Here is a 17157-nt window from a genome sequence, read left to right as displayed (position 1 = left end):
AGCCAGCGCTCCCTCCCGCGCCGTGCTGCGCACGCGCCTTCGCTCGGTCACGTGACGGAGCAGCAACATGGCGGCGCGCGGTGAGTGTGGCACCGGCACGGCCGGAACCTCCCGGCCACCCCCGGACCCCCCCGGCACCATCCTGGAACGCCCCCAGTCCCTCTGGTCCTCCCTGGTCACCCCCGGACACCTCCCCCGGCACCATCCAGGAACCCCCCCAGTCCCTCCAGTCCTCTCTGGTCACCCCCGGACCCCCCGACACCCTCCAGGAACCCCCCCAGTCCGTCTGTTTCCCGCTGACCTTCTGTGTCTCCCTTCGGGCTCCAGTTCCCTCGGGCCCGGCCCGGCGCGATCGCGGCAGGGGATTCATGTCCGTCCCGGGTATCTGGTGAACCCGGGTCCGGGCACTCGCTGTAGGCTCAGCCGCGGCCCCGGGGTCCCGTTCACCGGGACCCGGTGGCAGCGAGGGCTCCCCGTGACTCGCTCCCTTCCCCGCGCGCAGGACGGTGACCGAGGAGCCCCCGCAGCGCACTTCGTGTGACCGGACCGTGCCCCCGCCATGGTGACGGAGCAGGAGCTGGAGGCCATCGGCCGCGTGCTGCTGGACGCGGCGCAGCCTCTGCCCGCGCGGTTCCGGGCGCTCTTCACCCTGAGGAACCTGGGTGGCCCCACGGCCGTGCGCTGGATCGGCCGCGCCTTCGGGGACGGCTCGGCGCTGCTGAAGCACGAGCTGGCCTTCTGCCTGGGCCAGATGCAGGACGAGGCCGCCATCCCCGTGCTCATCCAGGTGCTGGAGGACACGGCACAGGAGCCCATGGTCAGGCACGAAGCAGGTGCGGCAGCTTCTGTGGCTCTGGGGCAGGGAAGGGCTGGCAAGTGGGGCTTGGGGGTGCTTCCCCCCCTGTACTGAGAAGCTCATGGGGGCCTGGTCCAGCTTGGCTGTCAGTCCCTGAGTCATGGAATGCCTCACCACATCCTCTGGCCAGGCCTGGCTGGACTGGTTGGCCGAGCCCTCGTGTTCCGCAGGAGGCTCCCTCTTGGCCAGGCTCCCTCCTGCTGTGTTTGTCCCATTTGGAATTGGTCAGTCAGGCCTATGTCCACTTATGTCCTATTTGGAATCGGTCAGTCAGGCCTGTGTCCACATTTGTGCCATTTGGAATTGGTCAGTCAGGCCTGTGTCCACTTATGTCCCATTTGGAATCGGTCAGTCAGGCCTGTGTCCACATTTGTCCCACTTGGGATCAGTCAGGCCTGTGTCCATGTTTGTCCCACTTGGGATCGGTCAGTCAGGCCTGTGTCCATGTTTGTCCCATTTGGGATCTGTCAGTCAGGCCTATGTCCTCATTTGTCCTGTTTGGGATCAGTTGTCCATATTTCAGAGGAGGGCAAGGCTTTGCCAGAGGACACAGCAGGGTCTTCCTCATAGAGACACCCCAATCCTGTCCTTCATCTTTCAGGTGAAGCCCTGGGAGCTATTGGGAACCCCAAGGTGCTGGATATCCTGAGACGCTATTCCGAGGACCCCGTGGTCGAGGTGAGGATCCTGGGGGATCATTTCCCATGGGATGCAGCACTGCTGGTCTGGAAGGGTGAGGCAGGTCCCTCCTGGTCCCCCCTGCCCCTGGGTGGTGCCATCCTGCTGCGTGCTGGGGCCCTCCCAGTGCTGTCCCACAGCCAGAGCCATGTCCCCGTCCCTCAGGTAGCAGAGACGTGCCAACTGGCTGTGAGGAGGCTGGAGTGGCTGCAGGAGAACAAGGAGAAGCCAGGCACCAGCCCGTACCTCTCCGTGGATCCTGCTCCCCCCGCCGAGGAGACGGACGTTGCCAAGCTCCGGGAGACCCTCCTGGATGAGTCCCGGGAGCTGTTCGAGCGGTACCGCGCCATGTTCGCCCTGCGGAACCTGGGGGGCCAGGAGGCTGTGCTGGCACTGGCCGAAGGTGAGGGGCTGTCCTTGCTGTGAGTCTGTCCAGGTTAATCCGGGATGAGCCCTTCCCAAGACCAGGGCTGCCAGAGCTGCTCTCACATGTTTGTGTCCAGAGCTGCTGCCCCCCTGCCACATCGCAGAGTGCTGGGTGGTCTCTGGTGTGTTCCAGACCCCCTTCTCTTAAGGGTTGGGGTGGGAGGGCACAGGCTGTGATGATGGCCTGGGACCAGCCTGTCTGACCTGGCCCCAGGGTCTTGAGGTCCTGCTCTCCTGACCTGGAAAGTCAGAGGCTGCTGGGGTTTGGGAGTAGCTCTGGAGAGGGGAGTAAATGTCTCCATGGCCCAGGAACTGTTTGGATCAGCCCCACAACCCCCCAGCCTGAGGGAAGTGCATGAGGCTCTCCAGCCATCTGGGAGCTTCAGGTCCGTGAGACAGGATCTGTCAGCTCCTGCTCCAGCTGCTCTGTCCCAGAAGGCTGGAGACTGTGGCTGCCAGTCCTGCTGGAAATTGTGTGGTGGGGCAGGGCCCTGGGGCAGGCGGGGGGTGGCAGCTCTGCCAGGGGGGTGGGTGCTGCCATCACGGGAGGGCATCAGAGCAAGGTTGGGCTCAAGGAGCAGGATACCCATTCCCACGGGGTGGGGTGGTGACCCACAGCATCCCCCAGCTTCCTATCGAGGCATCTCATCTCCCCGCCCCCTCTCCGCAGGGCTGCGCTGCGGCAGCGCGCTGTTCCGCCACGAGGTCGGGTACGTGCTGGGGCAGCTGCAGGACGAGGCGTGCGTCCCTCAGCTCACGGCCGTGCTGTGCAGCCCCTCCGAGAGCCCCATGGTGCGGCACGAGTGCGCCGAGGCGCTGGGGGCCATCGCGCGGCCGTCCTGCCTGCGCGCCCTGCGCGCCTTCGCCGGCGACGGGGAGCGCGTGGTGCGCGAGAGCTGCCAGGTGGCCCTGGACATGTACGAGTACGAGAACGGCGCCCAGTTCCAGTACGCCGACGGGCTCTGCAAGCTGCAGGCCTCCCCCTGAGCCTGCACGGGGGGCACTGGGGGGGGACACGCTGCCCCCGGCCCCCTCCTGCTGCTGATCGTGCTTCCGTGGCCGCCCCTGTCGGCTTTGCCGCGCGGAGGTGGAGGAGGAACTGGATTTGCTCTCTCTGGCACACCTACAACCACCTTTTCGCTCCAAATCCAGGCTGAGCTGCTACTTGCCTCCCACCAGCCCCTGTTTCCTGGATCTGCCCCTGTTTTCCCTGCCAGGATCAGCACTGCCTGCCCGCAGCCTGGCTTGGGGCTTGGACCAGGTGGGCTCTGCTCGGCAGGTCGGAGCCTGCCGTGGCTCTGCAGGGCTTGAGACTGCTCTGCCTTGGTGCTGCCATGTCGGCTCGGCGTGAAACGGCTCTGTTCTCCCCACCTGAGCTTTGCTGGGGGCCAAGATGGGCTTTGGGCACCCGCTCTGTGGATTGTGGTGTTGGGATGCTTCTAAATTGCCCTCGGTGCTGGTGCCGAGCCGGGGCCCTCCTCGCCCCCGCGGTGGGTTTGGCCTCTCCTGTTGGGACAGGCCGGGGCTGAGCCTGTGGCAGCCTCTGCCCTGGGATGGGGGTTGTTTCGTGGCAAAGTTGGGAAGATTTGGCTGTTTTTTCTTTCTGCAGGGAATGGTGCTGCCATTAGGGCGGGCAGGGTGAGGTAGAGCCTGCCTGGGCATCCCCTCATGTGTAACCAGAGCCAGGGGGGCTGAGGCTGCTGCTGGCACCCAAACCCAAACCCTGTGGCCAGCCCAGCCTGGGTGCCGGGGGGGCTGGCAGGGAATAAAGCACTGGCACAGGGAGCTGGAGTGAGTGGAGCTGTGATTTCTCTGTGCCCAGGTGTGAGGTGCCCCCAGTGCCACGGGGTTGGACCCCGGCGGGGAGCCCAGGGGTTGCTGTAACGGGATCATAGAACCATCAAAGTTGGAAAGGATCTTTCAAATAGAGTCCAGCTGTGGTGGAAGGAGAGAGCAGGGAGTGGGGTGCCTGGTAGTGTGGGGTAAAACCCCACAGCCCTGGGGAGGAGGGTGGATGTTGCCCATGGGGTGCCCTGGGAGCCCCCTCCCAGCACTGCCCAGCAGAGGGGCCAGTGGGTCCCACTGCCTCGAGGGCCTGGCACCCTTCTGGGCATGGCTGGCTCTTCCCCTTGTCCAAGGGCTCCCTGCGAGTCACTCCCAGGCTCAATCCTCTTAGTCCCTGTGGCTGGCTCAGCATCCCCAGGGCTCTGGTGCTCAGGGACACAACCAAAGGGCAGCGCTGGCCATGGCCCAGCCTGACACAGTTCAGGACCCCAGGGAAGGGCGTCTTACTCAAGATGTGACCAGTTTTGATCACTTGTACACACTGCAAGTCAGTCCCACGTGCCCAGTTTCTGTGGACAGGGTCAGCTGTGTGTGACATGGAGGGTGGGGGGCTCTGAACCTCCGTCCCCGGCACTGGGGACAGACACCTGGTGTTCTCACACTGTTTGGAGTCAGCAGCTGTTATGGGCTTTCTTGTCCCCCTTCCCTCACCCTCCATAGCCCCTGGGTGGAGGGCAGCACCCTGCTGGCACTTCAGGCTCTGGGGTGTCCCTGTGCCCATCTCCATCCCCAGGACAGTGGGATGGGTGATTTCCCCCCGTGCCATGTTATCATTTCCACTGTCCCCTTCCTGGCACACGGGCTCTGGCACACTGCCAGCACATTTCCTTGGCATCTGCTGCTGTGTTTGTTCCCACTTATCACCCAGCCCTTGATCTCCAGCCTTTCCACAGGTGACTCACGTGGACCGTGCGGGGTTGTTTCCCAATCTTTCTGTGACAGTGTTTGCCTCTGCTCCCCCAAGCATCTTTTAAGCCCATATTGGAATGAAATGCATTTCTGAGGCTGAGATCTGGGTAGAGTGACCTGGTGCAGCAGAGCTGGGAGGTGCTGGAGTGGAGCAGGACTGGGCCTTGAGTCCTGGCTTGGCACCGAATCTGCCAGCACCTTCACCCCTCTCTGTGCTCAGAAGGGTTTTTCCAAAGCTGCTGCTGCTCCTGACCAAACCCCATCCTCCTGGGTGTGGGGGGAATCGCTTTTGGGGGATGTCTGGACCCCACACCCCCCTGCAGGCTGCTCAGCTCTGGGGGAGTCACACTGGGCACTGGGGGCACACTGGGCACTGGGCTGCCACGTGTGACAGCCATTGTGAAGCTCTGGAAAGGTGACAGCCCCTCACCGTGGGCTGCTCCACCACCCAGTGAAGGGAGTCCTGCAGGAGCCCCACTGACTGGGGCTGCATCCCCATCCCCTCTGCCCATCAGTTCCCGGCTCCGAGGGCACCGTGTCCTCCTGGATCTCACACCATCTGCTCCAGGGATCCGAGGCCTGCTCAGGGATTTAACCCAGCCCGGGGGAGGGAGGGGAGGACTCGGGCATCCCTCCCCATTCCTGCCTTTAGGAGTTCTCCAGCTGCAGGTGATTCCCCACTCCCAGGGGGGAATTGGGGTACCTGCGGTGCTGCCAGAGAGGCAGTTTAGGGTACCCTGACCCACGTCGGAGCCCAGTGGCCCCCCCAGGCTGAGGCAGCTGGGCTGTGCCCGGATTAGCGGGCGCTAAGCTCCTCCTCAGCAGCACAGCTCCCGTGGCACGGAGGGCGAGTGGCACTGCCACCGGCCATGGGGACACCGCTGTCCCTGTGAGCCGCCGGCAGAGGTGTGGGGGAGCTGGCCATGGCCCTGGCAGGGGGAGTGTGGGGGCCGCGGCACTTGCTGCAGTCCCCCCCCGAGGAGGACGGGGTGCTGTACGTGGACTACAAGCCCCCGGCCCTGGACAGCATCCGCCTGCCCCGCTACGTCCTGTACCTGGTGATGGCGGCCACGCTGGTGCTGGTGGTGGCCTATGCCATCGTGGGGCACCTCATCAAGGACCTGGTGCACGACTTTGCTGGTGAGTGCTGCCCAGAGCGGGGTCGGGCTTTGGGGGGGGCCGGGGGCAGGGGAACCCCCCCCGCCCGGAGCCTGTGCTCCGGCGGGGCTGTGCTGCTGATGGCTCCGTCCCTGCCCCCGCAGACTGGGCGTTCGGGCCCAAGCTGGAGGAGGAGAAGGCGGTGATGGCCGAGGGCACCGTGCCGGAGGTGGAGTGGTTGGAGGAGGACGAGGTGCTGGTGGAGCGGAAGGTGGAGGGTGAAGGCGCCGGGGTCCTGCCCGGCATGGACGTCCCGCCGGCACTGCTGGCCCCACGCAGCTCCGTCTCCTTCGCTGACTCCCCCAAGAAGAGGTTCTTCTAGGGCCAGGGGACCTCCCCTGCCACCAGCGGGACCCCACAGCCCTGCCCGACTGTCAGGTCACAGCACAGATGCTGCCATGGTTTCCTCCTCCCTGCCCAGCCCCAGCGCTCCCCCCAGGTCCTCACCCAGCAGAGCTGCCTGCCCCAGCCCCGCTCGTCCCTTGGCCCAGCACAGCACGGGGAGTGGCAGGGCTGGGACCCGAACCTTTGCCAGGGGTAACGGCACCCCTTGGCACAGCCGAGCCACCCTTGGGCATGGGCACGTGGGGCGGGACACGTGTGTGGGTGCACACGTGGACACACGTGGGTGGGTAAGGGTGGGTGCTCAGCAGTGCAAACCTCTGGCGTGGGGGCACAGACACTTGTGGGCAGGGGGCACAGACATGGGTGTGCACATGGAAACATGGATGCAAACACCTTTGGGGGGTCCCACATCAGCACAGGCACACAGGGAGGGACGGACAGACAGGCAGACAGACAGACACCAAGGCTATGCTGCCCCACCTTCCCCTTGGTGCCCTGGCACTGCCAGGCCGTGCCCAGTGGCACCCACAGATGCTCCAAAGCCAGTCTTGGGGGCAAAGTACCTGTGAACCTCTCTGGCCCAGGGTGAGGGCACTGGGGATGGGGGCTGTCATACAGACCCACACCCCCTGCCTGAAACCCAGGCTGGGGCTGGATCCCCTGTCCCCACCCCTGCAGTGGGACCCCTGTCCTTGTGTCCCCAGGCTCCTTCACCCCTCAGGAAATCACCACAGTCAGGGTGGTCCTGCCAGAACCCCCTGTCCATCCCTGGGGTGCTGCTGGCCACCCCAAACCTCAGTTTCCCCTGTGCTCTGGTGGTCTCCCCAATGACACCATTAATATTCAGCTGGGGACAGTACCAGGCACTCCTTGGGACGGGATGGAGTCCACCTGGCATGAACTGGGATCCTCTGGAGGCCTGGGGAAGGGCTGGGAGTGGCCTGGCACTGCTCGTTGCCCCTTGTGCTGCCTCACCCCCATGGGATCTGCCCCAGCGCTGCCAGTGGGGGTGAATTGGCACCCCATAGGTAGAGAGGGGAGGCTGAGGTGGGGAACAGGCAGGATGGGCACCCATCCTCCCCACCACCCACCAGTCTGTCCTCTCACACCCCCCCCACCTTACTGTCCATCCATCTGTCCCCTCCTCTGTCCACTCACCAGCCCCTGGGGTGGTTCCCAGTCCTGGGCACGGGGGCACCACCATGGTCCCCGAGGTGCCTGAGCCAGGGGAGAGGTGCCACCTCCCACGGGAGACAGGAGTCACGTTACCATGGCGCTTGGTGACACTTGTCCCCGGGAGGCCAATAAAGGTGCCCCTTGCCCTCGGCACAGAGACAACGCCCAGGCTGGCGGGGACAGGAGCTCATCTCGAGGAGCAGGACCCAGCCGTGCCCGAGCCCTCTGCCCGAAAATGCCGTGGCCCTCGCAGCCCCTCTCGCTCCTGGTCCTGCTCGTCCTCGCCGCCACCGCCCGGGGACAGACCAGTAGGTGCCTCGTGCCCCTCCCGTGCCCCTGGGGTGCCTGGGGGGGTGGCCGTGCCCACCCCAAGGCATCTGAGAGACCTCCCCGGTGGGAGCAGTCTGTTCCTGCAGCAACCCTTTTGGGGGCAGAGCAGAAAGATTTGGGGGCACCCACCTGCTGTCCCCAGTGCTCCCCACCATGCCAGGCACCCCCACGCTCTGCCAGGCACGGGTGGGCTATGTCAGAGGTGGTTTCCTTGGCACCCAAGGGATAGCGGGAAGGGGGGAATGATGAGTGTCTGCCAATGTCCTCTGGTGTCCCCAGTGTGCTCCCCACAACTGGGGCCCCGTACCAGGGTTTGGGGGATCCCATCCCTTGCAGGATGGAGCTGCTCTGAAGCTGTCCCCATCCCCATCTCTTGCCATCCCCTGTGCCCGTTCCCCTGCCATGTAGGCACCGGCCCAAAGGTGCTGCAGCCTTGGCTCCTGGGCCTCACGGTCGTCGTCGTCTTCCTCTTCGTCGTCTTCCTGGTGCTGATCATTAACCGGTTCTGGAGTCTCAGGAAGCGCAGGTGGGGGGCCCGGGGGGTGCTGGCAGGGGGGCTGTGTGGCAGGAAGCCATGGGGTGGGGACAGGGCTGTCCCCGGGCACCACTCAGCCCCTCTCTTGCCTCGCAGGAAGCAGAGCGACTACCCGGAGACCAAGGGGACTGACAGGTACCACGGCCCTGTGGGGGGCGGCGGGGTGGCACCGGGACCTCCTCCCCGGTGGGGCTTGGATCCGCCCGAGGGTGGCCACGTGCCGGCGGTGCCGTGGTGGCCGGTGTGCCGTGGCGGCCCGGTGGTCCCGCGGTCCCCCGCGTGCCCCTGGCACGGCCGCAGTGCCGGTGCCGTCGGGGCGGCCGTGCCCGGCTGACCCGCGTTCCCTCCCTCCCGCAGGATGGAGCGCTTCAGCCACGACAACCCGGCGGCCGAGGACAGCGACGAGGAGAGCGGCGGCAAGAAGGAATCCAACGCCACGTCCCTCTGAGCCCCCCTGGCCCCCACTGCCCACCCCGGGGCGCCGTCGCCGGGCACCGCGCCCTCACCCCGTCCGCGGGTGCGGCTCCGCGCCGGGTTTCGGAGGCAGCCGCGGCCACGGTGGCACCTCCCGCCCCGCGGCCGCCCCGGCTGCGGCCAAGACCCGGCATGGATTCCCCGTCCGCCGGAGCGGAGTGTGGGGGAGGGCGGTGGCCGGGAACCGTAGCGGGACCCCCTGACCCCCCCAGCCCTGGGCTGGCGGTGGGTCCCAGCCCCTTTCCCAGCCGTGCCCAGTAAAGGTCCCCAGCCTGCTCCGGCGGCAAGCGTTTGGTGTCACCGCGCTGCGGAGGGGGCTCTTCTGCACCCCGAGGTGCTGGGGGGGCGGTGGGGGCACCCCCGGGTGCCACCGGGACAGGGCACAGTGGCAGTTTCCGAGCTGTCAGACCTCAGCGACCTCGGCACGGCGAGACGCCTTGTCCGGCCACGCCGCTGCTCCGACAAGGCCGGGCCAAGGGGGGACACCGAGGGGTCGAGGGGCTGGGGATGGGGGCGGGCGGCCTCGCCCCTCGGCTGTCCTGAGCAGCGCTTGGGGACAGGGACGATGGGGACAAGGAGGGGCGACTGCGCGGCTTCGCGCCCTAGGGGTGAGGGCGATGACGTCATTGCCGTGCGATGACGTCACGCGCACGAGACAGTGACGTCGCGTGGCCAAGGTCCCGACGCAGAAGAGGTGGCAGCAGCTCTGAACCCCCCACGTGAACCCACGGCTGCCCCCACCCGTGTCCCTGGCCCCATGTGTCCCCTCCCTGCCCCCCCCGCAGCCCCGCCCGCCTACGGGTGGGCGTCCCTCCTCTGGGGTGATGGGTGCCCACTGCCAGGCAGAGCTTTGTTCCAGTCCATCCCAGTGTCCCCCAGTTCACCCCCCCGCTGGGACACCCGCTCTGTCCCCGGCCGTGCCTCAGTTTCTCCCGGGGCAGCGAAGGAAGGGCGGAGGCGAGCTGGAGTTGAAGCATAGCTTGTTTAATTTTTATACATTTTTTTTTTGTCTTTTTTTTTTCCTTTTCGTTTTTTTAATCTTTTTTTTTGTGTGTCAGTTTTTTCTTTTTTGTTTTTTTCTTCTTTTTTGTCTCTTTTTTCTCTTTTTTGCATAGGGGAGGGGGGGGAACAACCAAAAAAAAAAAAAAAAAACCAAAAACAACCCAACGAAAAAAAAACCCCAAAACTAAAAGAAAACAAAAGAAACAAAACGAAAAAGAAAACCAAAAAAAACCCCCAAAAATCCGTATCAGGGTCAGTAAGTGTATGTAGGCAGGAGCGGCGCTATCGGTAATGGCTGCGTACAATGGTATAATCAAATATCGTGAAGCACCAGGGAGGCGAGCGGGGGCTCGGGGGGGGTCATGCGGGGCCGGGGGCCGCGGGGGGGGCACAGCCAGGGGGGCCCGGCCCCGGCTCGCGGCCCTGGTGCGCTCGCGGTGTGTATCGGCTGCGGCAAAGCAAAGCGAGAATCCGGCGAACGAGTAAAATATAACTGCGGGGGGGGGAGGGAGGGAGGGGCAGCCCCTGCCCCCCCCGGGGGGAGCGGGGACCCCCGAAAAGGCGGGCGGGGGCAGCCGGCGGCGCGGAGGCACTGCGGCGGGATTTTTGGTTTGGGTGAGGCGCGGTCCGGCCGGCTGCCGCCTCGGCGCCTTTTTGGGGCGGTTTCTCTCCTTTTTGCCGCTCTTTGCCCCGGGGTGGGTTTTGCCCCCCACACCCCGGCTCTCCCTCCCGCCTGCCCGCGGGCATCGCGCGGGGCACCCAGCGGGGCACGGGGGCACCCAGAGGGGCACCCACGGACGGGGGTACCCAGAGGGGCACCTGGGGGTCTCCCCGGGACACCCAGAGGGGCACCCGTGATTCTACCCGGGGCACACACGGGTATCTTCAGGGGCACCCAGAGGGGCATCACCTGGACCACCCAGAGGGACACCCAGGGGCACACAGAGGGATCCTCGTGGGCACCAGAGGGACCCCCGTGGGTATTCCTCTGGGTACCCAGCAGGGCACCTGCGAGCACCGCCCGGGGCACCCAGAGAGTCACGCACAGGCATCACCTGGAGCATCCAGAGGAGCATCCACGGGCATCACCTGGAGCATCCATCGGGCACCCATCGGGGCACCCGTGGGCGTCACCCGGAACACCCAGAGTGACACCCACGGGCATCGCACGGGAGACCCAGAGGGTCACCCGTGGGCATCTCGCGGGGCACCCACCACCGGGGGCACCCAGCGGGTCCCCAGCCGGCGCTGGGATCCCCGGGCTGGGGGCAGAAAGCAGCAAATTCCAAACTCCGAGTACAAAAAAAAACCCAAACAAACAAAACAAAACTACAAAAAAACCCCCAAAATCCAAAAAAGAACCCAAACCCCACCAAACAAGACATATATATATATATAGGGGATTTTATATATATATATATATATATATATTCCTTTGTGATTTAAAGTACCTTAACTGTGTGTGGGCCCGTGGGCCCGCGCCCCCCCGGCCCTGCAGCCCCATATATATATATGTGGAGATATATATATATATATATGTACAGGTTATTTGTTTTATTTATAGGTCACGAGGACTATTTTTAATTAATTTTTTTAAGCCGACGAGCCCGACTAAAAACCCTCTAGGAGAGACTGTAGTGCATGAAACCCCCGCGGTGATTGTCGAGCGGAGCCCCCTCGTGTCCCCATCCTGTGGGGGACTCCCCCGGAGCATCCCCAGGGATGGGGAGTGTTCCCTCCCCCCCCCCCCCGCGGCTTTGCGCCCACCCCGACCGCGGCCATCGAGGCCGCCGGGGGATAAAAAAAAAAAAAAAAAAAAAAAGAGAATGATTAAAAAAATAGAAATAATAAAAATGAGTGGTGCCCCCCGGGGAGGGCCCGGGGGGTGTTGCATATTCCCTTTGGGCAGAGCCGGGATTGCGGCCCCAGGGGGGTGTCGGGGGAGCAGTGCAAAGACCCCGGGGGCGCGGGGGGCTCCCCGGCTCCCCAAGGGGAAGCCCCCGGCCCGGCCCCCCCGCTGCCGCCCTATGGCCTGGGGGGCGTCGAGTTGATTCTTTTTTGCCTTTTTTTAACATGGTTTAAGGTGCTTTTCTTGCCGAGGGCGGGTTTTGGGGGGCTGCGGCCGCAGCCCGGCCGGACGTGCTGCCGGCCCGGGGTGGGGAGGCAGCAAGAGGGGGGCAGGGGACGGCCCCGGTGGTGTCCCCGCGGGGACGGGGGCTCTGGGGGCTTCCTCGGGGCGGGGGGGTGGGGGCCAGGCCCGAGGGGCGCCAGCGCCCCTCGCCTCCCCAGGGCTTGCCGGGGGGGCTGCCCTGGTGCCCCCCCCTTCCGCTGTCACTGTCACCGCTGAAAAATGCTTTTTCTTTCTTTTTTTTCCTATATTTTTTGCTTTGAGCTGAGCCTTTTCCAGCCTAAACCCCCTTTTTATGTTTTCTGGTTTTCTATTTTTTTTTTAAATTTTCTCTCTTTTTTTTTTTTTTTAGCTTTCTCTCTTCTTTTTTTTTTTTTTTTTAATTTTGTCTCTTTTTTGTAGCTCTATTTTTCATTCCTTCCCCCCCCAACTGGACGCCGCCCCCCCCCCCCCGCTCCCTCCTTGCATTGTCCTTGCAGAAATCAATACTGCACCTTGCATAAAGAAGCGGCTCCCAAGGCTGTTCCCCTTCCCGGGGGACCCCCACACCAGCCTCACCGGTGGGCAAAACCCAGCGGGACGCGACCCCCCCCTGCCATCCCCCACTAATACTTTTGGGCACCAAAAAAAAAAAAAAAAAAAATTAAAAATTTTAGAAGCTGTTGACGACGACGTTTCTTCATGCCCGAGCAGCAGCGATGCCGGTGCCACCCGCCCACCGGTGTCACGACCCGCGTCAGCCTCAGAGGGCTGTGGGGGGCGTCCCTCCGGCCGGCGGAACGCTGGGGTTTTAAGGCAAATTCTGGGTTTTTTGGGGGTGTCGGGCCCCTGCTCGGCAGCGGGCACAGCAGGGAGAAGCGGGTAGAGGGCACCTCCTGCCATTCCCTGCTGCGCCAGCCGGACCCCCGGGGATGAAGCCGATGGGGATGGGGGTGAGGGGGAGGCTGTGACCCCCCCCGACACCAGCCCGGGGTGGGGGGGCACAGCTACATTCACACGGTTCCATTCCTGTCACGAGAGCAGCCGGGCTCAGCCCTCCTGGCCCTGCGCCCCATTGAACACCAATTAAAAAGCGGGGGTCCCCTAAGGGGGGGTGGGACGCTGTGGCCCCCCCGTAAGGGCCAGCCATGGGGGTCTCCATCCCTGCTCCTCCCCGCACGGACCCCACCACGTCCCCGTCCGTTCTGCCGCGCCCGAACACCGGGTGTCCCCCCCGAGCGTTCTGGGGGGGCTCTGGCCCGGGGGTCCCTGCCGCCTCCCGCCTCGCTGCCTTTGGTTGCTGGAAGCAGAAAAAAACCAAATAAAAACCCCCCAAAAGGGAAGGAAAACAAAGAAAAGAGAGGCAAAGCAAAGGGGTGGCCGCCCCCCCGGCCGGCCCCCCCCGCAGCTATTGCATATTCCGGTGTGTTGGCGCAGAGGATGCATCGGTATTACCAACTGGAAGACGTTTCTGAGGGGGAAAATCGGCTAAAAAAGAAGAATAATAGAGAGAAAAAGGGACTTTTCCGGCCGAGAAGAAGCCATGCAGGAGGCGAGGGGGGGGCAGCCGCCCCGGGCCCCCCCGGCCCCCCGGGAGCCCCGGGCATGCAGCGACTCCCTCGCACTGATATCGGGTCCAGTAATACTTAGGCTTCGAAGGCAAGGCACATCATGTGGTATAAAATTTCGTGCAAATTAGGAAAACATGGAATTTTTTTTTCTTGTGTGGTTTTTTTTTTTTTTACGGCTTTTTTTTTCTTTTATACAGATTTTTTTTTTGAGTTTTTTTTCCTCTTTTTTTTTTTTTTTTTCTCTTTTGCTGAAGGGGAAGGTAGAGCCGGTTAATAGAGTCTGCCATGCACAGCATCAGCCAGCCGCGGCTGGGTTGAGCCAGGTCACCAGATCCTGTTAAAGCACCATGCAGTTTATTTGTCTTTTTTTTTTTTTTTTTGTGTCTTTTTGTGTTTGTTTTTTTTTTTTTATGTGTTTCTCTTCTCAGATCTTTTTAAAAAAAACAGGTTTCCCTCTCTGCCAAGCGCTTTTTGTTGTCTTTTTTTTTTTTTCTTTTCTTTTTTTTTTTTTTTCCTGTGGGTTTTCTCCTTTTCTTGTCCTTTTTGATTATTTTTCTGTCTCCCGGGATTTCCTGCGTCAGCCCTTTCCCGGTGCCTCGCTGTGCCGTCCCGGGGGGGTGGGAAGCGGGGGGAAGCGGGGGCCGCTGGGATGGGGGCTGCGATGCCGGTGGTCCTTGGGGCGGCTCTGGGTGCCAGGGGAGGGGGCCAGGCGGGCGGCGGCGGTGACATCCCCAGCTCCTGGACATCCCACGGTGGCTTCTCTCCATCATCGCCCGTGGGGTGTCCCCTGGGCGGGGGGGGATCCCTTGGGGACCGGTGTCCTCCGCGGCCGCCACCATCTCGCTGGGGACACCGGGTGCCTTCGTCCTCTTCCTCCTCCTCGCCTGGGCCGTCGCGGGGGTCCCTCTGCTCTAAGGCACTGCCACATCCCTGTGTCCCCTTCCCGGCCACGGTGCCACCGCGCGGGGCGGGGACGGCTGGGGGCTTCCTCCCGTGCTGCCCCCGGCCGGGGGCTCCTCCGGGGTGGCCGGGACCCCTCCCCGCCGCAGTTCAGGCACTTGACGCGGGGCCGGGGGCTCCGGGGGGCTCCGGGGGTCTGGCTCTGCCCTCGCCCTCGCTCGGGCTCCTTTGCTCCATCCTTTTGTATCCAAAAAAAAAAAAAAAAAAAAAAAAAAAAAAAGCCCAAAAAAACCCCAAACCAGCCGTCCCGACAAGCCAGTGCCGGGGGCTCCACCTCCTCCTCCTCCTCCTCTTCCTCTTCCTTTTTTGTGATTTCTTTTTTTCTTTTCTTCTTTTTTCTTTCTTTCTTTCTTTCTTTCTTTTTTTTTTTTTTTTGACGATTCCCTCTTAAAAGTGCATTTCCTACAAAATGTGCAACACGAGCGCACCCTCTCCTGCCTCCCACCTGGTACCTGTCCACAGGAATGCATAGCTCAAACACACGGACGCACGGCCCCCCCCGCCCCGGCCCCACGGGGACACGCCGGGAGACACGCCGGGGGACACGCGTGGGGACACACGGGGCCGGGGCTGCTGCGGGCTGGGGGGGGGAGGAAGGCGACCAGAGGAACGGCGACCGGTGCCCCGGAGTGACGGTGGCCGCCCGGGTCCTGTCGGGGCCGTGCTGGGACGGTCCCCACGCTGTGTCCCCGCGGGGACCGGGGTGTCACCGCCACCACAACCGTTTCTGGCCGTGCCCGCGCACCCTCCGCGGCCAAAAGCCCCCTGCTCCTGTGACACCCGTTCGTGCCACCGTGTCACCGTGCCACCGCAGCACGATGCCACCCACCCCCGGGGCGCTGTCACGGCGCGGAGCATCACCTGCCCTGACCGCGGGCGCGGCCGGTCCGCGGGGCTCGGGTGGCAGGAGGGACCCCTCAGCCCGCCCCGCCGCACCCCACCCCAGCCCCGGGGCCCCCCGAGAGTCTGCGTGGGGCCGGGGGGGGTCGGCGGAGGGTTTTTTTTTGATCTTTTCTACTCACATAGAGGCAAGAACGAGAGTCAAAGCCGTTTGCATATCCGGCGAGCGGCCGGCGGGGCTCGGCACCGCGGCCCTGCAGCCGCTCCGGGAGGCATTGCTGGCACGAGTTGTGTCAGGTCTCAGCGCGGCGCCGGCCGACGGGGTAAATAATAGTGTTTTTTTCTTTTCTTTTTTTTTTTTTTTCCTGTTTCTTTGTTTTCTGGCGCATCGCCGGGGTGGGGGGGGAAGGTCCTCCTGGGATGGGTTGTTGTTTTGTTTGTTTGTTTGTTTCCTTTTTAAAACAGTTTGACCCTTTTCCTTCTTCCTTTCCCTCGCTCTTTCCTTCGGGTGTGGGTTTTGCTTGTCGTCGTCGTCGTCGTCGTCGTGAGGCCGCGCTCTCCGTCGTCACCGCAAGGCTGGGCCTGGTGCTCGGGGACGGGGATGTTCCTCTGGGGGTGCCTAAAGCAGAGGAGAAGGGAGGCGAAGGGGCGGCACGGCGGCGGTTATCCCAGGTACCAGGACTGCCGGGAGAGAGGAGAGAGGCCGGCGTTAGTGCTCTGCCCCGCGGAGCCGCTCCGTCCCCGGCCAGTCCCGCCCCGCCCTGGAACAGCTGTCCCCGCGCTGTCCCCTGCTCGGCGCACGGGGCCGGAGTCCCCACTCCCGCACTGAGTTTGTCCGTCCTCAGCACGGCGGCCGCTCGCGTTCCCCTCGGTGGCCGGTCCCTCTGCACTTCCGCGGCAAAGGCGACGCTGCCCAGGGAACGGTGTCGCTCGGGGACAGGTAGGGGGGTGGCACAGCTGGGGACCCCGCGGGGTGGCCCCCCGCCACCCTCCCATTGTTTCCCCCCCAGCCCCAAGTTCAAGTTCATTCCCGATTACCTCATGTCTGGTTTCCGTTGGAAACGAGACAGCTCGGGGCCTCTGCTTCCCTTAACCCTTCCCGGCCCTACCACACATGACCAGAGTGCGGCAGGTCTCAGCTGCCAATCCCGGGGCACCACCTCCTTCCCCCGTGCCTCAGTTTCCCCAGGCAGGGCAACCGTGAGTCCTGGGGCGACTCTTGGAGTGTGACTGGACACCCACACACAGGGACAGGGACACCTGGAAGTTCTGGGACTGCAAGTGGCCGTGACCCCCGGGTCCAGACAGGGACCCTGGCAGCCCCCTGTTCCCCCGAGGCTCTCCCAGCACTGCCCCAGGTCTCCTTTTTAGGGACCCAACGCCCTTGGGGTGCCCACCCCACGCTGCTCTGCCCACGTGTAGGACTGGGGAAACTGAGGCAGGGCGGGGGGCTGTGGTCAGAGCCGGGTCCCCAGTGTTTGTCCCCTGGAACGGCACAGCACGGTCAAGTGTCCCAGCCCATGGTCCCCAAATATTGCACCCTGGCACAGCACAGCACCCTTGGGTGCCCTGTGGCACAGCTCAGAGTCCCCAAGTGCCCACGCTCTGGCACAGCTCAGCACCCTGAGTACTCCCCCTCAGCCAGGGCACCACCCCAGGGTGCCCCAGCACAGCACCATCCACACCCCCATCCTGTTGTACCGTCACCTTGTCACCCACTGGGCAAGGCTGCAGCCACCTCTCCTGCCCATGCAGGGACTGCTGAGTACAGACCACTCGTGTCACAGGTGAGGCCGGGAGCTGGCACCCCTGCCCTGGCACCATGGCACTGCCTGCACTGCCAGGGCTGGCTCCCAAACCACCAGTTAGAAAACACCTGGGACTAACGGGAAGCCCCTGGAAAGGCGCACACGACATCCCAGTGCAGCTGGAGCAGCCACGGGCA

General features: G+C 63.7%; 4 protein-coding genes across 9 annotated transcripts in view; 3 read left to right on the top strand and 1 right to left on the bottom strand.

Annotated features, from left to right (window-relative positions):
• The first annotated feature begins 25 nt into the window (after positions 1-25).
• Positions 26-3745, top strand: DOHH (deoxyhypusine hydroxylase). Its single transcript, XM_064637137.1, has 5 exons — positions 26-80; positions 503-833; positions 1458-1534; positions 1700-1937; positions 2631-3745. The coding sequence occupies exons 2-5, from the start codon at positions 560-562 to the stop codon at positions 2945-2947; spliced, it is 906 nt and encodes a 301-aa protein (XP_064493207.1). The 5' UTR covers positions 26-80; positions 503-559; the 3' UTR covers positions 2948-3745.
• Positions 3746-3852: 107 nt separating this feature from the next.
• Positions 3853-6194, top strand: SMIM44 (small integral membrane protein 44). The gene is made up of 2 exons (XM_064637139.1): positions 3853-5854; positions 5977-6194. Exons 1-2 carry the CDS (start codon positions 5638-5640, stop codon positions 6192-6194), a joined length of 435 nt encoding a protein of 144 aa, XP_064493209.1. The 5' UTR covers positions 3853-5637.
• Positions 6195-7398: 1204 nt separating this feature from the next.
• On the top strand, positions 7399-9008 carry SMIM24 (small integral membrane protein 24). The gene is made up of 4 exons (XM_064637138.1): positions 7399-7701; positions 8132-8249; positions 8355-8393; positions 8616-9008. Exons 1-4 carry the CDS (start codon positions 7488-7490, stop codon positions 8704-8706), a joined length of 462 nt encoding a protein of 153 aa, XP_064493208.1. The 5' UTR covers positions 7399-7487; the 3' UTR covers positions 8707-9008.
• Positions 9009-9695: 687 nt separating this feature from the next.
• NFIC (nuclear factor I C) overlaps positions 9696-17157 on the bottom strand; it is a 45281-nt gene continuing 37819 nt past the window's right edge. For all 6 annotated transcript variants that reach the window (XM_064637130.1, XM_064637133.1, XM_064637129.1 and 3 more), the window contains one exon: positions 9696-15893. In XM_064637130.1, the coding sequence (XP_064493200.1) occupies positions 15876-15893 (18 nt within the window). In that variant the 3' untranslated portion in view covers positions 9696-15875. The remainder of the gene's footprint in view (positions 15894-17157) is intronic.

The sequence above is a fragment of the Pseudopipra pipra genome, chromosome 27 (assembly GCF_036250125.1).
Source record: "Pseudopipra pipra isolate bDixPip1 chromosome 27, bDixPip1.hap1, whole genome shotgun sequence".
NCBI classification, from domain to species: domain Eukaryota; kingdom Metazoa; phylum Chordata; class Aves; order Passeriformes; family Pipridae; genus Pseudopipra; species Pseudopipra pipra.
Note: the sequence above shows the minus strand (reverse complement) of the source record. Positions and strands in the feature narration are given on the sequence as shown.